The sequence below is a fragment of the Metopolophium dirhodum genome, chromosome 1 (genome assembly GCF_019925205.1).
Source record: "Metopolophium dirhodum isolate CAU chromosome 1, ASM1992520v1, whole genome shotgun sequence".
In the NCBI taxonomy this organism is placed as follows: domain Eukaryota; kingdom Metazoa; phylum Arthropoda; class Insecta; order Hemiptera; family Aphididae; genus Metopolophium; species Metopolophium dirhodum.
Window position 1 is genome coordinate 116905189 of NC_083560.1, and position 26260 is coordinate 116931448.

At 30.5% G+C, this 26260-nt stretch overlaps 2 protein-coding genes and 1 pseudogene across 2 annotated transcripts; 2 read left to right on the plus strand and 1 right to left on the minus strand.

Annotated features, from left to right (window-relative positions):
- Positions 1 to 5305: 5305 nt before the first annotated feature.
- On the minus strand, positions 5306 to 7792 carry LOC132952965 (52 kDa repressor of the inhibitor of the protein kinase-like). Its single transcript, XM_061025501.1, has 3 exons — positions 7630 to 7792; positions 5819 to 7488; positions 5306 to 5341 (listed from the first exon to the last, which is right to left on the minus strand). The coding sequence occupies exons 1-3, from the start codon at positions 7790 to 7792 to the stop codon at positions 5306 to 5308; spliced, it is 1869 nt and encodes a 622-aa protein (XP_060881484.1).
- Positions 7793 to 10592: 2800 nt separating this feature from the next.
- On the plus strand, positions 10593 to 11590 carry LOC132952976 (52 kDa repressor of the inhibitor of the protein kinase-like; annotated as a pseudogene).
- A 10041-nt stretch (positions 11591 to 21631) lies between these two features.
- Positions 21632 to 22363, plus strand: LOC132952984 (uncharacterized). Its single transcript, XM_061025524.1, has one exon. The coding sequence runs from the start codon at positions 21632 to 21634 to the stop codon at positions 22361 to 22363; it is 732 nt and encodes a 243-aa protein (XP_060881507.1).
- Positions 22364 to 26260: the final 3897 nt, after the last annotated feature.

The window sequence follows — 26260 nt, forward strand, 5'->3', positions numbered from 1 at the left end:
GTGTTTGGAAAATTGTGAATCTACTCAGTTAGATCTTTTGGAGGTAATTTTTGATTAAAAACAATATTGTAATTTAACTTAAAAAAAAAAAAATAGATATTGATAACTATTTTATTAATTATATAAATACTTAATAAATAGGAAGTGTTGGCGCTGAAAATTATCAGCAGTGGTCAGATAATATGGTAATGAGCACAACGGCATGACTGCAGTTCTTATCGGTCAGTCCCACCTTCCACTCATCTCTTCCTCCTATCTTATTATTCTTTGTGTATTATTATTATTGATTATTAGAATCATATTTATTGTCTTTGTTATGTATATTATCTAAATATTTCTTGTGTTTTTTTTTTATTATCAACTGTTGCGGCCAACGCCCTTGTTGTCTTAACTTTTATATTCTCTCGGTCTCGTCGTTCGAAAATGTTTTTTATTATATTTTTTTTGTTCCGCTATTGTAGCGTGTTTTTCGTTCTTTTCATTATTATTGTCGGGTGTTAGTACTCTTTTGGTACACACTAATAATTATTATTATTCTTATTTTTTTTGTGATAAATTTGTACAACCGTTCACTGTGACTAAAAAACACATTATTACTGCGATGAAATGTGTTGGAAAGTGTGCAGGTCTGAGACAATTTATTATGGTCTCACTTTTCGTCTCGATTAATATTATCGAGTGGTCTTTCGGCACTGTGCTCGTCAGCTCTCTTGGCGTGCACATATTTTTGGTCCTTCGGGCCGGATTAGACTAACAAACCGCGACAACTGCTGAAGACGACTTCCAAGTCATGGAATCGTCTGTTAGCAAAAAGTTAGCCCCTATGGAAGTCCTAGACAATAAAGAGTCTAAGCCTAAGTGCCGAATTTGACAAGTGTGCAGAACTGAGACAATCATAGTCTCACTTTTCGTCTCGATTAATATTATCGAGTGGTGCTTCGGCACTGTGCTCGTCATCTCTCTTGGCGTGCACAGGTAGTATTGTGGGACAGTGGGGCAGTGGGTTCTGATGATTTATAGAGTACTGCGGTTAGGTACTAAAGTAGATAAGATAAACTAGTTTGTCGCCAGATTAAAGTTTATGATGTTTAGTTTTACTTTATCAGTAATCATGGATACGTGTGAATCCGCGAGTTTTTGCCGTTACGACGTTTATTGAGTGTAAATCTAATATAACTGTACAACGTAATTTTCGACGACAATTCAATATTCCTGTTGGAGGTAATGTTCCTTTATGGAATTCAATCTTAGACTGGTATCATACATTTCAAAATGCTGGTTCTGTTTTAACAAATTATAAAGGCAGCCAAAAAAGTGTAAGAACACCAGAAAACATTGAACGAGTACATCGATCGAAGTCCACAACGTCTCGGCAAGACGCCATTCTCAGTCGTTAAACTTGTCCACCAGAACTGTTCGAAGAATTTTACATAATGATTTACAACTTTTTCCATATAAAGTACAGATAGTGCAACAACTCCTTCCGAATGATTTTGGTACGAGAATTGAATTTTGTAACAGGTTTCAGCAATTGTTACACGAAAATCATGAATTGATGTCTAATTTGAAAATGTCAGATGAAGCACATTTTCATTTATGTGGTGTGGTAAACAAGCAAAACTATCGTTTTTGGGCTTCAGAACAACCTAGTTTGTTACATAAAACTCCTTTGAATTCTGCAAAAGTAACTGTATGGTGTGACGTTACATCGTTTGGCATTTTGGGTCCGTACTTTATCGAGGAAAACAATGTGACTGTGACGGTAACATCTGAACGTTATTAGAAATGTTGAACAACTTCTTGCTAACTGAATTACAACGATTAGGAGTACATGATAAAGATCTATGGTACCAACAAGATGGTGCTACCAGCCATACAGCGCGTATTTCATTGGCTGTTCTTAGACAAATGTTTCCGAATCGTGTGATTTCGTGGAATGGTGATATTGCCTGGCCACCACGTTCTCCTGATTTGACTCCACCTGATTTCTTTTTGTGGGGTTATTTGAAATCTAAAGTATTCACTAATAAGCCACATACACTACTAGAGTTAAAAGAAAACATTAGACGGGAAATTCCAGCCATCGATGTGCATAGATAGTTATGGACAGTATGAAAAAACGGATAACTGACTGTATACAAAATAGAGGCGGCCACTTAAGTAATGTAATTTTTAAAAATTTAGATTTTTGTTTATAACAATTAAAAATAATCTTTTTGTTGAATAAAATACAATTTGTTTCATTACTTTGTTTTTAATACTTGACCAATAAACTACAATTAAAATTCGTCAGAACCCACTGCCCCATCCCGTAGTAAGTATTAAGTAGATTGTTTACGATTATTGATAAGTATAAGAGTATAAGACTTATTAGAAATATTTTTTCAACCTTGAATTTTGATTACATATTCTAAAATGTCTGAGAATTGAACGATTTATTAATATTAAACCAACATTTTAGAATTGTAGCTACCACAATATTGTATCAACTATCAATGGTGGAAAATTTTTTTTATTTTAGTTATATATTTTTCATATAAAATGATAATAACTGTTTTTATTTGTTATTTAATGAGTTTTTATTAAATAATTTAAAAAAAAATTAATTCTAGAATTTTTACAAATTTGTAGTATTTATTTACTTAAGTTTTAGGTATATTGAATTCATAATTACATAATAATTGTGATGTTTTGCTTTGGAAAATATTAACTTTACACAATTAAATTCAAAATTAAGAATTTCAAGTCAAAACTGGGATACTGTCTTAAAACACTATGACACAAATAATGCAACTGAATCTTTCATTAACATACTTAACGACTTAATAAAACAGGCGTCTGCTAGCATTAAAATCTCTTCGAAATTAAAGAAAATAAAACCATGGGCCACCACTGAATTAATAAAAGCAATTAGGGATAGAGATCAACTACACCTCAAAGTAAAAAAACATAATAATAATGACAGTCTAAAAAAATATTATAAAAGTTTCCGAAATAAAGTCACACAATTAACTAGAAATGCCAAAAATTTATATTATAAATCGGAATTAGAAAAAGCCAACGGAAACCCTAAAATGTGTTGGAAATTAATAAATAATTTTATCGGTAGAGGAAACAAACAAAATCGTACAATAAATACTATAATACATAATGGTACTGAATTAAATATAAAAAAAATGGACGCACTATCTCAAATAAATTTAATGACTACTTTATCAATGTGGCATCAGACCTACTCACCAAACTAAAAAATCAACAAAATGTAACTCCAAAATTACCTACTATTTTAGATATTAACACTCCTAACAAATCTATCCTCAATCTATTCACTCCCACCAATGAACTTAAAATCACAAATCAAATCTCAAAACTAAAAAATGGTTCTTCGCCTGGTTTAGATGGTATTACGGTCAACTTATTAAAAGAAAATAAACTTGCACTAGCCTCTCCCTTTAAACATATTTATAATCTTAGTTTTTCAAATGCAACAGTACCAGATTCATTCAAAATGTCCATCGTCACTCCAATTTTCAAAAAAGGTGATACAAATGTAATCAATAACTACCGACCGATCTCAATGATTTCAAATATTGCAAAAATATTTGAAAAAAATACTAAAGATAGACTTGTTACATTTCTAGAATTAAACAACTATATACATAAATCTCAATATGGTTTCCAAAAAGGTAAAGGCACGGATCAAACCATTGCTAAAGTGACTCAATTTATTTATAAATCATTAGATGAAAGTAAAAAATGTGCTATGGTTTATGTAGACCTCGCTAAGGCTTTCGACACTATTGATCATAGCATACTTTTACACAAGATAGAACTAGGATTACGTGATAGAGCTTTACTACTACTCCGTTCATACTTAAGTGATAGAAAACAGTGTGTTAAAATAAATGAATCTATTAGTTCTTTAAATATTGTAAAGTGTGGTGTACCACAAGGTACAGTTATCTCCCCGATACTTTTCAACATACAGCTAAATGGTATTCACTTTCTCCCCTTAAAAAGTAAAATAATCTGTTATGCAGATGACACAGTTATGCTATGTTCAGGTGACTCATGGGACGAAATATTTAATATGATAAAACTCGATTTAAAATTGATAAAACAATGGTTAACTGAAAATAATCTATTTTTAAATTTAGAAAAAACATGTGTTGTACCTCATGCCTTAATAGATAATAGACTACCTACTGAAACAAAAATAAAAATTCATAAAGACACCTGTACACGGTTAGAAAAAAATTGTTTTTGTGAATCAATAAAGATTGAACATAATTTTAAATATTTAGGTATTGAAATCAGTAGTAATATGAGATGGAAAACTCATATTGAACAATTACGAAAAAAGCTTCGAAAAATGATGTACATATTAAGAAACTTAAATAAAGTTCTTACAATACCAAAATTACGTCAAGTTTATATAGCGTTGGTGGAATCAATAATTTCTTATGGTATAATAGGCTGGGGTGGTGCTTTCGAAAATACTATAAGTCATCTACAAATCTGTCAAAATCAAATTATTAGACTATTGTTAAATAAAGACCGTATGTACCCAACAAAAAATTTATATACTGAATTAAACGTCCTTCCTGTGAAAAAAATATATTTAAAAATAACCGCTATATATTTAAAAAACCATAATCTATTGCAACCAATAATGCACGGAGTCAACACAAGATATGCGAAAAACCATTTTCTCATAGAAAAAAACAAAAAAACCACAACTAACAGATATTTTGAAATAGTTGGTACCAAACTGCAGTGGCGTACAAATGGGGGGGGGGGGGGGGGATTTCGGGATAAATCCCTCCCCAAGGACAAAAAAAAATCCAATTTTTTAAGGGTTAGAATAAAAAATAATATATACACGTCATGAAAATATCATCATGTGTATAAAATTAAATTTTTGTAAATTATGATGGAATCACAAAAATATTAATTTTTCGTCTGAGGAGGTAAGGACTAAAGAATAAAGATATAAATAAATGCTTGCTATTCCCATACAAATTATTGTTATGTAGATATTAAATATTGTTTATCATTATTATTAAATTGTAGCTGTCTGTGACCCGTTGCATGTGTGTGTGTGTCGTGTGTGTCTATTTTTGTAATGGCACGCCCGCATACCAGAGTCATCGAAATATTATTTTAATTTATAACTTTTTCCCTTATCTCTTGTTTATTATTCATAATAATATACACGATTGTCCAAATGTCCGAGTTCAGTGTACAAATCTATGGTTGTACTGTCGTGAACTCGTGACTTTTTTATTTATTTTCAAATACTATATCAAAATATTAAATCAATACAATCTGCAATAGTTATCTAAAAAGTAAAGGTAATCAATTTTATGATTTAATTTGTTTATAAGTTGTCTTTACTATTCTTAATGCATTTGGTATACACTAGTACATTTTTTATTGGTAAATTAGACTACATAATGCGACTAAATGAATATACAAATACGTAAACGTTTAACAGTGTTCAAAATACTTATGCGTAAAATTGCAAAGGTGCAAGGCCGTAACTGGAAATTAATTTCGGGGGGGGGGGTTTTAATCCAAAAATGTGTGTTCTAATTGTATTATAATATTGTGTAGGTAATTAAATATGGTTAAAAATTCATAATATTGTAGAATTATAAATAGTATTTATTAATGAAATTCACATTAAAACATTTTTAGACTTAATATTAATTAGATTATTTAACTTAATTCTATACATTTAGTTTGAAAAATGGTTTATATTTTATATGACAAACTCTATATTTCTTTGTTTTTCATTTGAAAAACGATTGATTACTTCTTCTGGATCTACAACGATATTCCTATGTACACTGAGTAATGCTAGGCCAGTCAATCGGTCTTCTCCAGTTGCATTCCTTAGGTAATTTTTTATTCTTTTCAGCGTCGAAAAAGTTCTTTCCGGTGTCGCCGTAGTTACTGGTAAAGTTGCCAAAACTTTTAATAAAAATGAAATATTTGGGAAAAAATTTTTGTTACAATTTGAATATGCTTCAAGTATTTCAGGAGATCGTTCTAATATTGGTTTATCACACCATTTTCTTTTCCAAAGTCTTAACTCGTTCGAAAGTGCATCCAAATCTAAAAACTCTGAGTATAATTCGAAATCACTTGCTTCTAATTCGGAATTAGTACATTTATTGGGAAGTAAAAAGCACAGCGAAGATATTATTTTTTTATGGTTAGTGAAGCGTTCTTTTAATTGTCTTATAAAATCATCAAAAAATGGTATTGCAATAGCTATACGAAAATATGTTTTCGGACAATTAGTAACAATATTCACACGATTTTGTTGACGAGCTACTATTCTGGGAATTCTAATATTTTCTTCTCCGTCAATAGATTTTAAAAGAAGTTCAGATTGTTCAAAAATGTCATTAAACGTATGATCAATATTTTCACGTAAATGAGTTAATTCGTTTAGTATTGTCTCGATATGTTGTACAGCTTCTACTAAGTCACAACTAACTGATTGTAAACTTTTACACAGTGGAAGTGTCATTGAAAACAGAGTATTTGATGTAACCATACTTAATATAAATTCACTAGTAACTATTGCTCGATAAAATTGAATTGATTTTGATGACGTATTGATGTCTTGAACTAATTGTAATTCTTCCAAAGTTTCAACAATGGGTTGAAAAATTTCAACAAATCTTTGAATTCCGTTGTGGTTTTCAACCCAACGAGTGTCACACATTGATGTCAGTTTAGTCCACTTGGTATTAGGTAAAATGTTTTTTATTTTAGTTTTTAATATATTTGTCCGCATAGCCGAACTTTTAATGAAATTTCCAATAGATTTTATTGTACCAATACAATTTCTGACGTATTGAACATTGCACGAATGAGCTAGCGCTAAATTTAAAGAGTGCGCACTACAATGCACGTAAAGTGCTGCTGGATGACTTTCCCTTATAATAGTTTGGACGCCTTTAAGATTTCCACTCATGGACGCAGCGCCATCATAACCCTGACCGACCATATATTTATCGTTAATTCCAAGTGCTTGTAATGAATTTATTATTACAGAGGCTAGGTTTTGACCAGTAGTGCTGTGAACCGGTACAAATTGTAAAAAGTCTTCACGTAAAACATAATTAATAGTATCAGTTGTCTCTACTGAATCTATATATCTAATACAAAGAGTCAATTGTTCTATGCGTGATATGTCGGTAGATTCGTCAACGAGAACCGAAAACGACTTCGCTGCATTAATTTTACAAACTAAATTATCTTGAATTATTTTCCCACAAATCTTAATAAAATTATTTTGTATACTAGGACTTATGTACATAGCGTTTAAAGACTGATTTTCAATATGATTAATTAATTGTTTGTCTCCGCATGAAATTCGCATACGCAACAGTGCTCTAAAATTACCATCATTATGATCAGGTTCATTTAAATCAAGAGGACCCGAATCATTTCGCCCTCGAAGTGCTAACTCTTGTCGGCCACATAAAATAATTGTTTTTATAATTGGAACGAGTTTTTTTCTATTTTCAGAAATTTGTAGAGCTCTTGCGGAATCGAGTTGTTGTCGAATATCTGGTTGAAGTTTGGTATACGTGTTAATAAAATTTTCACCAAATATTACACTATTTTTATGAAACTGTGTTGTGCTATGATGGGATAAAGTTTCAATAGCTTTTTTCCAATTATTAAATGGCTTATTAACTAAGATTCCTAATTGTTGATGATTTCCCTTTCCTCCGAAATCCCTGGCAAATAAAACACAAAACGTGCACATTGCTCCTTGTTCGCCTATTGTTGTGTAAGCAAGCCAAGAAAATCGTTTAAACCAATTAAACTGGAATTTTAAATTTCTTTTTCCAACTATGGGAAATTTATAAGTTTCATCGGGTGTCCATTTATTTACTAATAATTTATACTTCAATTCGTTACTTACAGTTTGATTCAAATATTTCCCAATATCATAAATATTAACGTTTGAGGTAGATGTTTCATTGTTCAACTCTGGACATAAACTTGATGTATGTGGTGTGTCTTCGACTTCATTTTTCAATAAATTTAATTTAGGCTTTTTTATAAAAAAATTATTCATCATAGTGTTTTGTCTTTTTGCCATTTCAAATAAATAAATTAAACACTTCGTAAATCGTAGCACAATAAAACGACAGAACGTAAACCAAATGTCAACTAAATATTGGAAATGAATATTGCCCGTGAAAAAGTTTTAACTATCATCAAAGACTATTAAGATAAGATTACTAAAATACTAAGAAATAGTTCTTTGTCGATTACACATTCTGGTGGTAATGTATTATACATATATATACCTATGCAGTATGTACCTATAATATTATCAAGAAATCCGGCTGATATACCCGAAGTGAATTTATCTGGTACAAATTGTTATTTTTAAGTTTATAACGTAGACCATAGCTGTCATTCGTATATGCACGTATCAATGTTTATCGATTATTCTAGACTGAAATAGTTATTTTATTACGACATAAAATAACGCGAACAATTTCGGGGGGGGGTTTGAACCCCCAAAACCCCCCCCCCAGATACGGCCTTGCAAAGGTGTATCAGTAATCTGAGTACTGGTATGCAAATACTTTTTTTCTTAATTTAAATGGTTAATAAGACATGAGTGTAACGTGTTCAAATTAAGATATTAATAATTTGATATAATGTTTATTAAAGACTCAGGTTAAATCAATAGACAATAATAATATTGGTTTTATGATTTTAACGAACTGGTGATAATTTTATTAGCACTTATAGTCTCAATATATTATTATGTTTGCTCCTTAATTTATAATACTATTAATACCTATATTTGATAATAAATTCAAATTACTATTGACGAGTGTCGATTTTAATTTTTTATTCAAAATAAATCCATTTACAAATGTAATTTTTTTCTGTAATAAATAATATTAAAAAGATAACTTTTAATTAAGAACAATAACAATTAATAAATTAATAACTATTTTATATATTTTTTAAAAATGTATTATATTTTGTTCTTGTAATAACTATCGTTTTTTATTACATTAAGATTTATTTTTTTATTTTTAAGACTCGGTAAATATAGTGGTTATGGCTAAAAAAAAACAACCCAAAATTCATTTTTTTTTTTTCAAAACCTATCCCGGGTACATCATCGCCACATCAGCTCTCTTCTTCAGATTCGCATTCACCAGATTTGCCATCAACAATTACATCTTCTATACCATTATCCTCATCAGACCCGATAATCACAGAGCCAACTTTAAATGATACTAAAATCACTGATATTTTTGATATTGCGTGTTATACAAACAAATTGTTGTCACAAAATGAAAAGGCAGATATTTTAAACAAAATATGGAAACCCAATTTAAATTATAATTTTCCTGTTAAAACATCAGTTGTGGGTAAGAAACAAAAAATTGTAAAATTAAAATTTCAATTTAAATGGTTTTTAAATTTCCCTTGGTTGGCGTATTCAAAAAGTGAGAACGGAGCATATTGCAAATATTGTGTCGCATTTGCTAAGAACGAAGCAGGCGTTAATAATCAAAAATTGGGAGCATTTAAAAATCATTCAAATTTAGAATACCACAAAAAATGTTTATTAGATACAGACCATTTTTTGAACATGTTAAAAAATCCAACTAAGTCAATTGATAAAATAATTGATACTGAAAAATCTAAACAAGTGTTGAAAAATCGAAAAAATATAATTCCGATAATTGAAGCCATTATTCTATGTGGTCGTCAAAATCTAGCTCTAAGAGGACACCGTGATTCTGGAAAGATTGATACAGACTCTTCAAACAATGAGGGTAACTTCAGAGAAATTTTACGTTACCGTGCCAAGGGTGATATTGAAATGCAAACTTATTTAGAAGGTCCTGGAAAAATGAAGTATATTAGTCACCGAAGCCAAAATGACATGATTGATGCTTGTAATAAGGTGTTATTAAATAAAGTGGTTTCTAAAGTCAATGCAGCGAAATGCTTTTCAATTCTGGCAGACGAAACTGCTGACATTTCAGGTATCGAGCAAGTATCATTATGCGTTAGATATATCGAACTGAACACATTGACTCTTACAGAAGAATTTTTACAATTTGTTCCAACATCTGATATGACAGGAAAGGGAATAGCCAATTTAATCTTAGAAAGTCTTAAACAATTTGGAGTTGATACAAAATATTTACGTGGACAAGGTTATGATGGGGCAGCAGCAATGTCAGGAAAATATAACGCTGTCCAAGCTCACATACAAGAAATATATCCAAATGCCATTTATGTGCATTGCTCTGCTCACTCATTAAATTTGGCAGTTTCCAAATCTTGCAGTGTACCACAAATACGCGATTGTTTGGGAACAATTGGGCAAATTCGTGATTTTTTTATCTTTCCAAAAAGAAAGTTCATATTAACATCAAAAATCGAGAGCTCTTCATTATCATCAACAAAAAAAAACACTAAAAAGAAGCTGTGAGACTCGATGGATTGAGCGATATCATGCGGTTCACGACTTCTTAGAACTCTACGAATTTGTCGAAGAAGCGTTAGAAGATATATCAATGTGGAATGATAATGATACATCAGACAAGGCAAGACGTCTAAGAAGCTGTATATTAAATGTAGAATTTATTTTGAGTTTGATAATTTTAAACAAAGGATTTGCTTTAGGTTTGGCCTTATCAAAGTGTCTTCAAACAACAAGTATTGACCTTAAAGAAGCCATGTCCTTAGCAAAAAACACAAAAGAAGAACTAGAAGAGATCCGAGCAAATGCTGATACTTATTTTAGAGAAATGTTTGAACAAGTTAAATTAATGACTACACAATTTGATATTGAAATTAAGATTCCGAGGACAGCTAAACGACAGACTAACAGATGCAACATTGAAGTGGATAACGCGGAAACCTATTATCGAATATCAATATTTATCCCGTAACCTAGATAAATACATCATTGAGTTGGAGAACCGATTTACAAATCACCACATTACATTGTCAAGTTTCCATTCTTTATTCAAAGAAAATGGGTATGATGAAGATTTTATCAATCTTACAAGGCAGTATAGTGAAGATCTGGAGGACGTTGGAAATCGTGAAGAGATATTTATAAATTAATTTAAACTTTGGCAAAGGAAACTCAAAAATTTACCGGAACTGGATAAATCAAAAAATGCGATCGATGCCCTTTCTGTGTGTAACAGAGTAATGTTTCCAAATGTGTTCAAGCTTTTGCAAATATTAGCAACTCTTCCGGTGTCATCTGCTTCAAATGAAAGGTCATTTTCTGCCCTCAAGCGAATTAAAACTTATTTGAGAAACTCTACATCTGAGGTATATACATCTTTATATTATAGAAGTATTAGACATTAATAACTGTTAAAATATACAATTTATATTAGTACTTAATTCAAATTTAATAAAACTTACTTTTTTTTTTAAACACGGAAGACTTAACGGTTTAGCTATGTTATCCATAAACCGTCATCACGATATAAGCGCAAACGAAGTTCTTATTGAATTATCAAACAAGAAACGACGTTTGGAATTTTTGTTGTAGTACAATATTATTAATATTCAATATGCCTATTTAAGTTGTTTTCAATTTTTTAATAAAAGTATTATTACAAAAATGAGTGTGAAATTTGAATGTTTTAACAACTATGGTATTTCGTCTTTGATAAAACATTGAATTGGGCGAAGCAATCTGATAAACATATGTATATTATTTAATCCTCCCCCATAATACAATTGAATGTACGCCACTGCCAAACTGTATAACGAAATACCACCTTCTATAACAAACCTCCCAATAAATTTATTCAAAAAAAGCATTCTACAGTGGCTATTGAATTCTCCTTACGAATATAATGTGTAATGATATCACTGTACTTATTTAAACTGTTTAATTCTTTTATTAAGTAACACAAATTGTACACACTTTAGATCTTCATACGCTAATTTAATTTTGTAATTTGTAATCTTTTCTTTCCTGTAATCTGTATACGCAATTTATTTTTCGAACTCCTGGGCCCCCACACGAGTTTTCTCAGTGGGGCCCAGTATTTCATATGTATATGAAAATTAAAAATAAAAAATAAAATAAATATTAGCTCTAAATGCATGCAGTTGCACTATAAATATTATTGATATTCTTATTATACCTATCACTAGTTTTATACTAACTTTCAATTATATTGAATAAGTAAAAATACTTATAACTTACTTACCTAGACTCTTATTATTATATCTATAGTACCTGGGTACATACTACATTATAATATAGTATATAAAATGTATATAATATTATTATATAAATTATATGAAAACGTAGTAGTTTATACATTTATAGCTATGACAAGCAAAAGAACAAAGCGCCGAAGGGTAAAAGAAGAAATAGATTTTTTACTTGACTGTGATTCAAATGCTATCAATTATCTACCACGCATCACAATCTCATAGTTCACACTTCACGTCATTACAATAGGAATATTTAAAAAAAATAAATAGTACAAAAAATCAAATTATTTTGCAGATTTGGGATAGTATTATTATGAGTATTATCAATTGATGAATTAATGATTTTCATCGTCAATATTTTAAATTAGGCACATTTTATATTTTAAGACCATGACAGTTCAATATTAGTTATTTAATTAAACACAATGAATAATTGTTGAGGAATCTTAAGTTGAGAGTTAAAGAGTTACTTAAAAAATAAATTCAGCGAAATGGAACTGCGAAAAAATAAATTCGGCGAAACGGTACCGCGGCGAAATGGGAGCTGACCAAGTGTTAATATTTTTTACTAGTTATGACCTTACCGAAATCTTGCAAAAATTTGCATTACGGAAATTTGTTCATACTCTAGTAAAAAAGTTGATAACTGATATGTTAATTGCCTTTGATAATTTAGTATTAAATTATGGTGCATTATTTGGTCTATTCACACACAAGATTACTTTGATATAAAATGCAAATTATAAAAGAAATTGTTATATCAGTCTGATGTAGGTTATATTTTTTCGCTTGGGGCTAAGCAATGTGAAAACGTTACGGCTCATAAAACATACAATATACATACATATGTTAAAACAATAAAAATTAAATTTCTTCATCTGAAGATACTATACAATCGCTTGTAATTTTTAAAGATTTTGAAAAATCCTCAGACAAATTGAGACCATTTTTGAATTGAATCCAGCAATTTGGTGGTTCTGTATGTTTGTCAACTCCTGTTTTGCGATCAATCACGCAACATCTTATCTAAAAAGTTTTTAATTAAAGTATAAACATTATGTTAAGAAAAAAATGTATAATAATAAAAAATATACATAATATGCATAATATATGATGACCATATTATTATAGGTAGAATATTAATAACTTACAAATATGATATTAAATTATAAAGGATTAATTATTAGAAAAAAAAACTAAAAATATTAAAATATGAAATTGTTCGTAAACGGCTCAAAAAGTGTCAAAAATATTTTCAAAATGTTATGGTATAATAGTAATATTCTAATAGTAATTAGATAGAATAAGTAACCAAGAATTGAATAAGACGTTAATTAAAAAGAATATTTTGTTAATGAACCAATAGGTATTAATTCAATATGTATTCATGTGTATAGGTGACAGGTGTCCTACATTAACAAAAAAAAAATCAACTTCCTACTTAGTTACTTTGATATAACTTACCTTTGATATATCAATTTACTTTTGTAAATTACTTATTGAACAACAAAATAAAATTATTATTATCAATAATAACATTATTTAAAAAATATAGTTGGTTAGTTTAACCAATAAATCGTTTTTAAAATACAAAGATACATAACAATATTGTCTGTGAGGGCTACATGCAAATTTTCAAGGTTTAAATTCTCGCTTATCAAAGGTTTAATGAATAATAATTAATACCTATTCGATAGTGATTTTGGTAAATTGTAAAATGTTATTTTTATACGTTGTTCACTCGACACTCGGTGTTCGGCTGAGCGTGGGGATAGGATAGGAAGGTCCAATTCGTACGACCTTTGTACATAGTACTTTCCTACTAATAAATTATTAGTTATTGACCTATTTTTGATACCGGTTATGAACGTTATGGATTTTATTAGATTGAGGTAAAATTTCGTTTTGACTTCTGGTTTTTGATAAATTGACCAGTAGCAGTAAACTGAACGAATATTTAAGCATTAATAAGTCGCAAACGGATTACTCAAATTAAATTCTGTAAATGTTAAAATGATTTTTTTCAATATGTTTATAGATTTTCGTTATCGAAAATAGGTATTGCCATTTGAAAATCGAAAGTTTATAGTGTTTTATTAAATAAGGGAGGCAGTTAAAATTATCAAAATTATAACATATTGTAAAACAGTAAAACCTAGAAAGTTTTAAAAAAAAATTAATTTAAAATTCTTAATACTTACCGAGATATTGACTGGTTCATGATAAAAGAATCACCCTGTATATATATATGTGTTGTATGTTCTAGTATATTTAATTAACCAATGTGTTGATATTAAATTTGTTTATTTAATTTGGATATTTCAATCATGTTGTCAATAGTTTGTTTCATCGATGAAGATACCATTGAATGTGTACCAAATTTTTGGTTAAAAAATTCATTATGCGCGTGGCCAAATAAAGATTGCAAAATAAAATCTCAATTAGCAGTAGAGCACCGTTTAGCACCTAACTCAATTGAATTTGGTTATTATAATGCACGGCCATCAGCAAGAGATATAAGTATCTTCATGAATTCATTACAACTAATATTATGTACTATTTATTTAAAAATATATTTTAGCTAATTTAAATGAAGCATATAAAAAACTAAAACAGGCAGAAGAAACTTCTGAGCTGTCAAATGTAGAAATATGATAAGCAAAGTTCTAGTAAACAGCTTGTAAAAAAACGAAGAGTAAATCGTAAATCTTCACTTATAATAGATAAGAACCGATCAATCCTAAATTCTCCACCTAAATATGATGCATATAAAAAAAAAGTAGTATACATTCCTTTAAAGTTAGTTTATTAATTTATTTTAATGTTTCAAATTATTAAAATTTGTTTTAGGGGATAATAATTTGAATAATGATAATGGTTAGCAAAGATAAATAAAATGTTGAAATGTAGAATGTAAATGCTGATTTAATATAATTATGATATATGTATGATGTACCTATATTGTATAGATATATGATTTTAAGTTTAACATGGGTGGTTGATAATTATATCTTAATGTTTCTTCTATATTTCAGAAACTATTATTGTAAATAATATCAAAAGTATTGACACAATATATTATGCTGATAATAATCAAACAGAAAATAAACTTAATGGTAAAGAGCTTGATAAAAGTAAATTATTTTAATGGTTAAATATTAATTTTATAAACTTTATAATGTTGGAAATATATATTTGTAGAAATCAGCAGTAGCAGCAGTGATATAATCAATGATTCCGATGTTGATGAAACATATAAACCATTTGTAAGAAATCATTCTCCAGATGTATTATTGAGTATGTACTATATATTATTATAACCTTTCCATAGGTTAGGAAAGATTCAAAATGATTTTCAAAAAGATTCAATGATTCATTTATTAGGTATTAAAAGCTTTTTAAATGAAGAAGAAGCATGATAGATTATGCCAATATATTTACAATTTAATGTAATTATGCAGCTGGTACATAATTTAATAATATTTCATACCACCACCTATACAAATACCTTTAAATCACATGGTATAATAATAAGTCAAAATAAAATAATAATATATTAAATTATTTTCATAATATATTTAGGTAATACATATTTAATAAGATATTATAAATATATATACAAAATATTTTTGAAATAATTATTAAAATATATTTAAGATATTTAAACAATATATTTATAAGATATACTAAGATATTTTAAAAATAACCCATAATTATTTTGTACGACTTAAAAGGTGGCCAAAAAATATTTTATGATATAAATAAAATATACTTCGATGATCCAAAAACATATATAAGATGTATAATATTAAAAGCAAAATATTTTTAAGACACATAGAAAATATTTATGTGCTGTGTGGGTGAATAGGTATTCCAAGCTCACAAAGCTATCACCTGTAGCCAGAAATCGGAGAGTGACTGCCAAACGCTCTTGGATTGGTATTGCCTTCCTCATATTAGTGTCTTGTTTGCTGATTTTCGATCCAATTTTAGTTAGAATAAATTCAAATTCTTCTGATGATATTCGACAGAAGTTTTGGAATTTCCCCGATGGTTCTGCCCTTAGAGTCAACAGCATATCTGAGGCATTGTATCTAGTAAATTTAATTTATACGATTGAATAATTAATACTGCATAAAATAGACAGAAATATTAACTTTAGGATCAACTTTATTATTTACCGTTCTCTACTTCTATTTAACGACGTCGTCCACCATCTCCTTACACGTCTTTTTTTCTGTTTTTTCGCAATTAATAATTGACTACAAGATAGCACAATTACAGTAGCAGGCATCTGCAACCACGTCATCCATATTTTTTCTATTTAACTTTTTAAGTGTTAACTTAAAGTCTGAATTTATTCACAGAAATACACAGATACACTGTAGGGAGTAAACTGCATCCAACATTCATAACATGACACTCGATCCAACGTTGGTTACAACGTGTAGCTGCCATCCGTTAGTCAAACATTGGTTTCAATGTTCAGCCAACGTTTGCACGCCAATGTTGGAGCCAACGTTTGACGCATCGTGTAGCACCGGCTTTATACTACGTGTTCGGCACCACTGGTGCCGTCTCCGTTTAGAATCGTTTTTCACATCCAATGATTTTTAATGATTGCATCCAAATATTTAGCACATCCATTACAATGACATACTCGACAACTACTGTACAGCAGAGCGGTACCCACTTGTCCACCTTTTTTTACCTTTTTCATTCAGCGTTGAGAATGTTCCTTCAAGCACTGTTCATTTGAACTGGTAATGTAGGTAGCTAACATTTAATTTAAATAATATTCATAGAAATAACAGCGGATATTATTTGTTTTTGATTTATAATAAATTGAAATATACATAATATTATGATCGTCTGGACGATTAACGTGACGTGATGAGGTGTTATGTTTAGACCGAGCCCAAACGGGATACCGATCGTGTTTTTCGGGTATCCCGACTAGTGCTGGCGACGGTATCTGGATGAGTGGTTTGCGTCATCCGCAAATGGCATGTTCCACTCACCTTTGCCAAGTCGTTTGACGTTTCGCCGACGGTGGACTCGCCAAGCGCGAAGACACAGCAGCTTCTTCTTCTCCTCTTCCTCCTCCTCTTGCAACCCGTCGACCGTCGACTCGACCGCCTCCTCTTGCATCCCGTCGACCGCCGCTTCCTCCTTCTCTTCCAGCGACGAGTGCCACAAGGACTTGGGCAACTACTGGCTGCCATTGTGAGGACGCCACCGCTATACGACGAGGTGTCCGTAGTTTCTACATCGTCGGTGGTGTAATCATCGTCATCATGGTCGCCGCCACTTATCTGACGCCGTCGGCTGCCCCTTCGCCCCCTCCTTCTACTCCTCCTCCTCCTACTCCTTCGGGATGTCGCGTCGACCGTTGACGATTCGTCGTCATCATTTTCGTCTTCCTCTGCGTCTGTGGTCATGTCGTCTTCGTCTACGTCGGTACCACTACGTCTCCTACTACGTCGGCGACCCAACCGCGACCGGCTACGCCTCTTTGACCTACGTCGGCGGCCCACACGCGTCCGTCGAAAGCGTCTCAGTGCTACCACGCCGCTGATCCCACTGGCCAATCGGCTGCTACCATCGTCGTCCAAGGAGTAGGTTGGAACGCTTGGCGTATTTTCGCGTCTTCTCAGCGTCCCGCGTAGCTCTGCTAACTTCTTCACCGCTGGTCGTTTTTTAGTGACCAGTTTCCTGGCCATAATGATGTGTAACGTTGGTCTCGCGGTATAATAATTAAAAGATCGGCACTAGTAAAAACTAAAATATTTAATAGTATAATGTTTTTTCTTCACACTACTGTCGGATAATAAACAACGTAGCCATACGACAAGCTGTATAAACCTAACATGGTCATATTTTGATTTTGGCCAGCAACACTAAAATTAATGAAATCCGCTCTTCTCAGGGTCATTATATTATTATGGTAAAATAAATCCACGGCGCTCCGGCCCTTCGGGTTCGCTCTACTTAGGGTTCGGACATCCCCGTAAAGATGTGTGTAGTGCTGGTCTAGAAGAAAAAATAAAAAATGAAGTAAATGAAACTTTTAAAATTGAATTACAGGAAAACTTATGTGCTCATAAACATCTCAGTAAAAAATTGCATAACCTTATGAAAAAAACCAGTGATAATTCAATTAATATTTCTTTTGATATGATGCAAAATCAACCACTTCCCAAGCTTAGTATCACAAAGACAATTTATAGTTGCCAAATTTGGTTATATAACTTAACTTGTGTACTTAATTCTGAGCTTCAGAATCCTGAAAATTGTTTTACATATACTTGGCTTGAGACTGAAAGTGGGAGAGGCCCAAACGAAGTTGCTTCTGCACTTATACATTATTTAGAAATGATTGATAATCGACTTGAAATGCAAAACAATCCTTTGACCGTTATTAACCTATTCAGCTCAGAACCAACAATCAATTTGTAATGACTGCACTACTTTATTTTATAAGCCATAAGGCAAAGGTGATCAATGAAATACTTTCCCATACGTGAATATATGCCATAAATTCCACCTGATCAGGTGTTTGGTCGAATAGAAAAAAAGCTGAGACAAATGGAAACCATTTTATCACCAAATGAGTATTATAACGTGTTCAAAGAATACACTACAGTCAAAACTTTTGGGAAGGATTACACTATAATGGACTTTAAATCTGCAGTAAAAAAAAATTGTTAAAAAAGTGGATTTTAAAAGTACTGAGAAAAAACATTATTCTTATATTCGTGGTAAAAAGACTATTGGAGTAAGTCCATATTATGAAGAGGAGTCAATAAGAGTAAACGTACTAAAAAAGCAAGTGAATTTGGAAAGTATAGGATCAGCTGAAAAATTACCCAAGTTAAATCATGTTTAACAACCTAAACAAGAAGACGTAAGGCGTTTATTACAATTTATCATCGTACCACCTGATGCACAAGACTTTTATGATTATTTTTTTAATGACAATAATAGCAGTATTATCCCAATAGAGGACTGTCGAGTATATGATGAAGATGGAGAGGTATAATCAAAATATATTCATAAAAGAGTCTTATTCTTTCTTTGTTATTTGAATAATTTACCAAAGAATTTCATACAGATTAAATTAAGACTATGATATATAGGTAACTATATAAGCGATAGTACCTAGCATGCAAGGTATAATGTTCTTTTGGTTAATACATGTATACCATATTATGAAAATTTGTTGTTTTGAAATTTAAAATTTAAAATTGTTTAATGTTTATTCAGTTATTTTTAATAAAAATATTAATATGGCATTAATGTTTAAGTGATAATATATAATAATATAATATATCCTTAAATTATAAGGATAAAAGTTTCTTTCATTGTTATTACTAACTATTTTTAATATTAACTGTATAATATTAATCATGATATATTAATATTATTTAATAAAAAGAAAAATAATCCCAATGTTTGTCTTATATAATATTATTTTGTCCTATTTAATAATTTTATGCAAAAAATACTTATTCCGGAAAAGGTCCGTTTTATTTGAAATGTTTAAACTTTATTCCAAAATATACTATTTCCAAATTTTATGCAAAACGTACTTATTCCGGAAAAGGTTCTTTTTGTTTAAAATTTTTAAAGTTTATTCCAAAACGTACTTTTTCCAAATTTAATGCAAAACGTACTTATTCCGGAAAAGGTCCGTTTTGGAGAAAAAGATTTTTTATATAGGTATTCAAAAAGGGCAATAAATAAATTAAACAGAAAAGAAATTAATTTATAAACAATATAAGAATATTTTTCAGAATTTTTTAAAACCTTCCGGGATGGTCTAAGCCAATTCAAAATGCCCTAAACAGAAAACCTGCTCTACTGAAAAAAAGAAAAATGGAAAAAGTACGTTTTGCATTGAGGCCTCTCATATATACATATATATAGATATATATATGTGATTTTTTCTATCACGTAATTAATGACGACGAGAATATGATATTATTATATAAAAGATTATAATGATGCCGTCGCGTGAAGTCGATGTTTGGTGCAGTCTAAGAGCTCGTTCACACGATTCGATATTTTACCGTATCGGATATTTTCTCGATTCGGTGTCTTTCAGTTGGACTGTTCAGATGGTTAGGTACGCAATCGTGCGGTATCGTACTCGGTTTTCAGTCTAAGATTGAATATCGTTCATATCGTAGACGCATCAAGACGCGTGAAGATGGATTTGAATACATTTATAGTAATATACTGGTATCGCAAGTATCGTCAACAGCAACGGATTTCAAATCGTAGATTCTAGGTACATCCTATTGTCAGACAAAGAAATATTTTGCACTCATTTAATACGCTTATGTGTCAATTACGACTAGACGAAACAAATTTTTTTAATTATTTTCAAATGTCGATACCTACTTTTGATGACCTATTGAGAAGAATGGAAATTAGTTTGACAAGGCAAGACACAAATATGACAGCAACTATTGGTTGGTCAACGGTTATATTCTGGAAATGTGGTTGAGGCTGTTGAGACAGTTGGGAGTAATATCCATAATTTGGCCACGTATAATTATGTAAATTAGTTGGTGTTAATAAATTTTGTTGATTATCATGATATGCAAACTGCGAGGTTTTTTTTTATATTTTGTAACGATATGACGCCCGCTTGAAATTCTAAAACTTGATCCTCATTAAGTGATGACATGCTAGGCAGAAGACCTTTGAAAAATGACAAATGACGGTTTTCTTCTTTCCTCGGTGTCTGTATTTGGTGATCGATATATTTTAACATTTTTGCATTCAGTTCATGTGTAGGATCTGACTTGCGCTACTTTTGTGTACCAGAAATACGTGATCGATTAGCTGGTGATTCATTAAAAAGGTTTTTTTCCCTCTCATCAATTTGATCTAATCCTTTATTTTGCTCAATCGGACTATCCTCGGATAATCCAGCGCTTTCTTGGGCAGTTGTTGAGTCCATTATTTTTTTTAAAAAACACATTTGATTATGGTATAAATTAAGTCTTGATGGATTGGCAGAAGATCCAGAGGTTTTTTCATATTTTTGTTGTTAGATAGATTTCATCCATGAATCTCTTGTTTGGGTCCATTTTTTCAAAACGATTTTACCTGGTTTAAATTATTTAAATTATAATTAAATTTGTATAAAAATATACTTATTTATTTTTAATATTTTCGCTTAGGTATTTAGCGTCTGGGTGTTCATTTAAAGATCTTCATTATTCCTATCAAATCGATATTTCAATAATAAGCTACATTATAAAAGAAGTAACAACAAACATCTGGGTCAATCTGCATAACGAATTTATGCAATTACCAACTACATCTACGGCCTGGGAACAAATATCAAATGGTTTTCAATCAAGAGCCAATTCACTGTATTGGAGCTGTTGATGGAAAACATATAAGAGTAAAAACGCCTTCAAATAGTGGATCAATGTATTTCAACTATAAAGACTATTTTTCAATTATATTATTAGCCATTGTAGATTCGGAATACCGGTTTATATATGCGAGTGTCAGGTCATATGGAAAAGACTGTGATTCTTCAATTTTTAAGGGAACGACTTTTTGGAAAAAGTTGACAGAAAATGCATTGAACTTACCTATACCAAGACATTTAAGTGAACATTCAAACACAAATGTTCCTTTCTTGATTATTGGAGGCGAAGGTTTTGCATTAAATGACAATTTATTAAGGCCTTATGGAGGGACACATTTAGATAAGGTTAAACGTGTATTTAATTATCGATTAACTAGAGCTAGGAGATATGTAGAATGCGCTTTTGGTATCCTGTCAAACAAATGGCGAATATTTCATAGGCCTTTGGACGTAAACGTAGAAACAGCTATCTGGGTAGTAAAAGCATGCACAGTGTTACATAATTTTGTCGGACAAAAAGATGGATTTGATTTTCAAAGTACCCAATTAGAACCAGAAATCAACTGTTTTCCTAATATATTAAACGCACAATCAATCAGAGGAGACAGTTCTGCAAATTCAATCAGAGCAACATTTGCTGACTATTTTGTGTCTGAAGTTGGATCAGTTCCTTGGCAAGACGAATCCATACGTTATTAACAACGATAACAAATATACAATTCATCTTAATTATTCTATAGTATGACTAGCTGAATCCGTGCACTTCGTTGCCGGTTAAATGTACCAACTCTATATGACTCAAACTTTGTTTAATTCGTTATTTAATATTCGGTGTATGGTGTCCAAAATTAATCTTAACTTTTCCGTTGCCGGGAATAAAAATTCCAATTCGCAGGTTGATATTATCAGGTAGGTATTCTACCTGCGGTAGATCGCGGACCCCGTGCTGTTTGTACGTAAGTGTATGACTTAACTCTAAAGTATCAAAGTTATACCAAGTTTGTAGTATTCTACCTATGGTTGATTAATATAATCAATTAATACAAAATCCTCACTGTTATATTTTTGACATACAAATTTCCTACTTTTCCAGTGGATTTTCCTAAAATGTTCTTTCATAGAAACTTTCTCCGTGATATACTGTTTCGTTTAAAGAAAAAATAAAGAAGATCTGATAAGTAATTCCAGAGTTTACCCTGTATAAAGATTTTCAGAAATTTATATAGTTAGAAGATATATATTGACAAAAAATAATAATACAAATCAACAAACACGCCCGTAACCAATAGAGCAATTTACAATGAACTATTATTATTTTAATCTGCAACTAAATTTTTTATTAGTTAGTTTATTTTTTTCACGCAACATAATCCAGGAACTTCATTTCTAAACTTAAATGCCTTGCAATATTGGCACACAACGTTAATTATGATACTGATAATTAAAAAATTTGGGGATTGAACTTACAATTATAATTTAAGACCCCCAGAGCTATTCATTTTTTTTTATAACTTTTATGAATTATATTATATTTTTTAAATCAGTACCTATTTTAAATTATTTTTGAGTTAGGTACTATTGATTAATAAAAATAATTTTAAAAAAATGCCTGCGGTAATTGATGGTAATACGAATCGGGAAATCGGATTTTCCGGAAAATGGGCAAAGTTGCAAATTGCAAAATGGGTGTTGCAAATTGTTGAAATTCAGTTGCAAAATATTAGCACTGGTTTGAAGTTGATAGTTTAAAGTGGGGGTGCTACGCAATACGTCTGTCGTCCAAGGATCATTGCCGTATAGTGAGCCGCCAAAAAAGCCGCCGTATACGTCAGTCTCAGTGTTGCCGAATTCAAAATGTCATATTACCATTTTATGATAACAAAATTACCACAATTACCACATTACCATATCAATATTACCACTACGAATACCACATTAGAATTTAGAAATATAACGCGCTCGCTTCGCTCGCTACTATACTCCCTTTTTACCCATTAATATTTTAAGCATATAAACACATAATATTATGATTTAGGACGTGGGTATGCTTTCTTATATAGTATAATATGCATATTCAATGTATGTACTTAATACGATATAATATTGTATAGGTACTTATAGGTACTACCTATAGACTAGATATATTAGTTGTACATGTTTATTGACTTATTATAATTTACATATAATTTTTAATTTTTATCATATAATAAACCAACAATATATATTAAAACAAATAAATTCACAAAAGTTTAACTTTATTTTTTGAATAAAAAGAAAATCACAACTTGGATTATAAAATATGTTTAATGTATATTAAATATTTAAATTATATATTATATGCTTATAATTTATAACAATAAAAATAACATTTTTAGCAAAAAACAATATCACATAGATTTTTTACTAATTTAGTAAATACATAACTTTAACGAAAAAAAAAATATCACTTCTTGGATTTGGTACAAATTTAATATTTAAGTATACTTAACATTTTATTTATGAAAATAATATCACAACTTTCTTTATAATTAAAATTATAAAAAACATAACTAATACTGTTAAAAAAAAAATAGTTTCATTGGTTCTCTCTAATGTTAGAGGAGTCCCATGTCTTGCTTTTAACCATTGCAGCTGAAGGCTTAAAATTTATTAATACAGTCTTCAACGGAATGTTTTGTCCTAAGAATCCCCACCAATGAATCTGTTTTAAGTTTATTGCGATGCAGAGTTTTTATGTTTTTAAGATCACTGAATAAACGTTCAACTGATGCATTGGAAAATGGTAAAGCCAGTAAGAGTCTCATTACGATAAGTATGTTCGGAAAATATATCTCACCTAAAGAGTTTTTCATACAAAATACTTTCCTCCAGTATTCCATAATATCGTTTGGATTTGATGGTTCTATTGGTTCTAATTCTATGAGTGCTAGTTCCCTCCATTCCTTGTCCAATTCTTGTGCATTGTCTATGAAATTATTTAACACTGGGAATCTTTTTAATATATTAGCTAAAGATTTTGTTTTGAATTGTTTTACTAAAGACGGATTAGTTACGGTTACACAATCAAACACAGAGTCGTCAAATATAAATCTTTTTTTTATGTCCAATACAAGTTCTATATAGAATTCTTGGCATGACTTAAAAAACTTAAATATTTCATTAGAGTTAACAACGTTTTTATTTTTTAAATCTGTTATCGAATCAGTTGCACATATACCTATATAAATGTCGTTAAAAGGAAGATAATATTGTGACAGATTAGGCGCAACGTTCATGATTGAGTCAAGGTTTCTTATATACTCAATAGTCATAAGATTCATACTTATTGTTTTCAACAACTTTTCAATTTCAGGTTTTAGTAAATGTAGTAAAGGCCCTTCACCTTGAAACAAAGTGTTGAAATTTGTCAGGATACCAAGTGAATAAGACATGAATTCCAGATATATTATACTAAATGAGTTTTCCATAGTACTATAAATTAATTCTGATGTTTTGGAGGGATCTTCAAAATTAACCAGTCTAAAATATTCTTTGAGAGCAGAAAATTGTTCTAATACTCTATCAACACACGCTTTTAGTGACAGCCAGGGAGTTGTACAGGGTGACAATATTTTATGTATTTCCACTTGAAAAAATTCTTGAAAGGCTTTGTATTTGGTTTGGCGAGAATGACTCCTACTAAAATGAGAGCCTACGTTGCGCAATAAATCTTCAATAGACCGTGGTAGTTTTAGACACGCCTTGGATGCAGACAGATGAATCATATGACAAGAACATTTAATACAAGCAATACCTGGTATAGCAGTTTTCAAATTTGTGAAAACAGAATGAAATTTTCCAGCCATGGCATTTGTTGTGTCTGAAGAAAATCCAACCATCATATTTTTCTCTAAACCTTTATCTGAAGCACATTTTAGAAGGGTGTCCGTCAGATCATCAGCCGTTCCTAAACAAAATAATAACTTATTAGATAATGTAATATTTAAGTAATAAATTAAAAGGATATGATTTACCTGAAAATGTTTCAACCATATCCAAAAACTGAGTTTTTACAGTCATTGTTTTTGTATCAAAATATATAATCACAACCGCACACTGTTTGATTTCGGAAATATCAGTTATTTCATCCATTATAAGCGAATAAAAAGAACCAGGCTGTGTAAGTGTATCACACAGTTCATTTAAAAAGTTATTTCCTAGTACATTTTTCATAACTGCTGTTGCTTTGGTTCTCTTCAGAGTTAAATTTTTGGCAATTTTAGAATCTGGAAATATTGTGCTTAGTAGAGGGGTTAGTGTGTCAGACAAAGAAAATGGCAAATTATTTGTAGCAAAAAGGGCAGTAAGTTTCAATTCCGCAATTCTGGTTTTTTCGGTCAATGATGACATTTTAAAAGCTTCATTGACTGAATTTTGTTGGACCACTTGTTTGGAATTGACAATATGTTTGGCGGATTGTCCGTGTCTCTTAATCTCGGTAAGGTGAGGACTCAAAAAAGAACTGCAGACCTTACAGTAAGCTACTTCTTTTTGTTTTAAGTTAATTTTGGTAGTAAGCCAATTTTTGTATTCTGTCATAGTTAGCCATTTTTCATT

What these genes read in the sequence shown, in the direction of transcription:
- LOC132952965 (XM_061025501.1), bottom strand. Translation starts at nt 7,792, where the DNA reads ATGTGCACGTTTTGTGTTTTATTTGCCAGGGATTTCGGAGGAAAGGGA. An exon ending in TAAAAATAGTGTAATATTTG is followed by an intron (nt 7,489 to 7,629) that starts GTGAAAATTTTA and finishes GTGGCCGACAAG; the next exon opens with AGTTAGCACTTCGAGGGCGA. An exon ending in TCGTTGTAGATCCAGAAGAA is followed by an intron (nt 5,342 to 5,818) that starts GTAATCAATCGT and finishes TTTACTTTTTAG; the next exon opens with ATAACTATTGCAGATTGTAT.
- LOC132952984 (XM_061025524.1), top strand. Translation starts at nt 21,632, where the DNA reads ATGGTTTTCAATCAAGAGCCAATTCACTGTATTGGAGCTGTTGATGGA.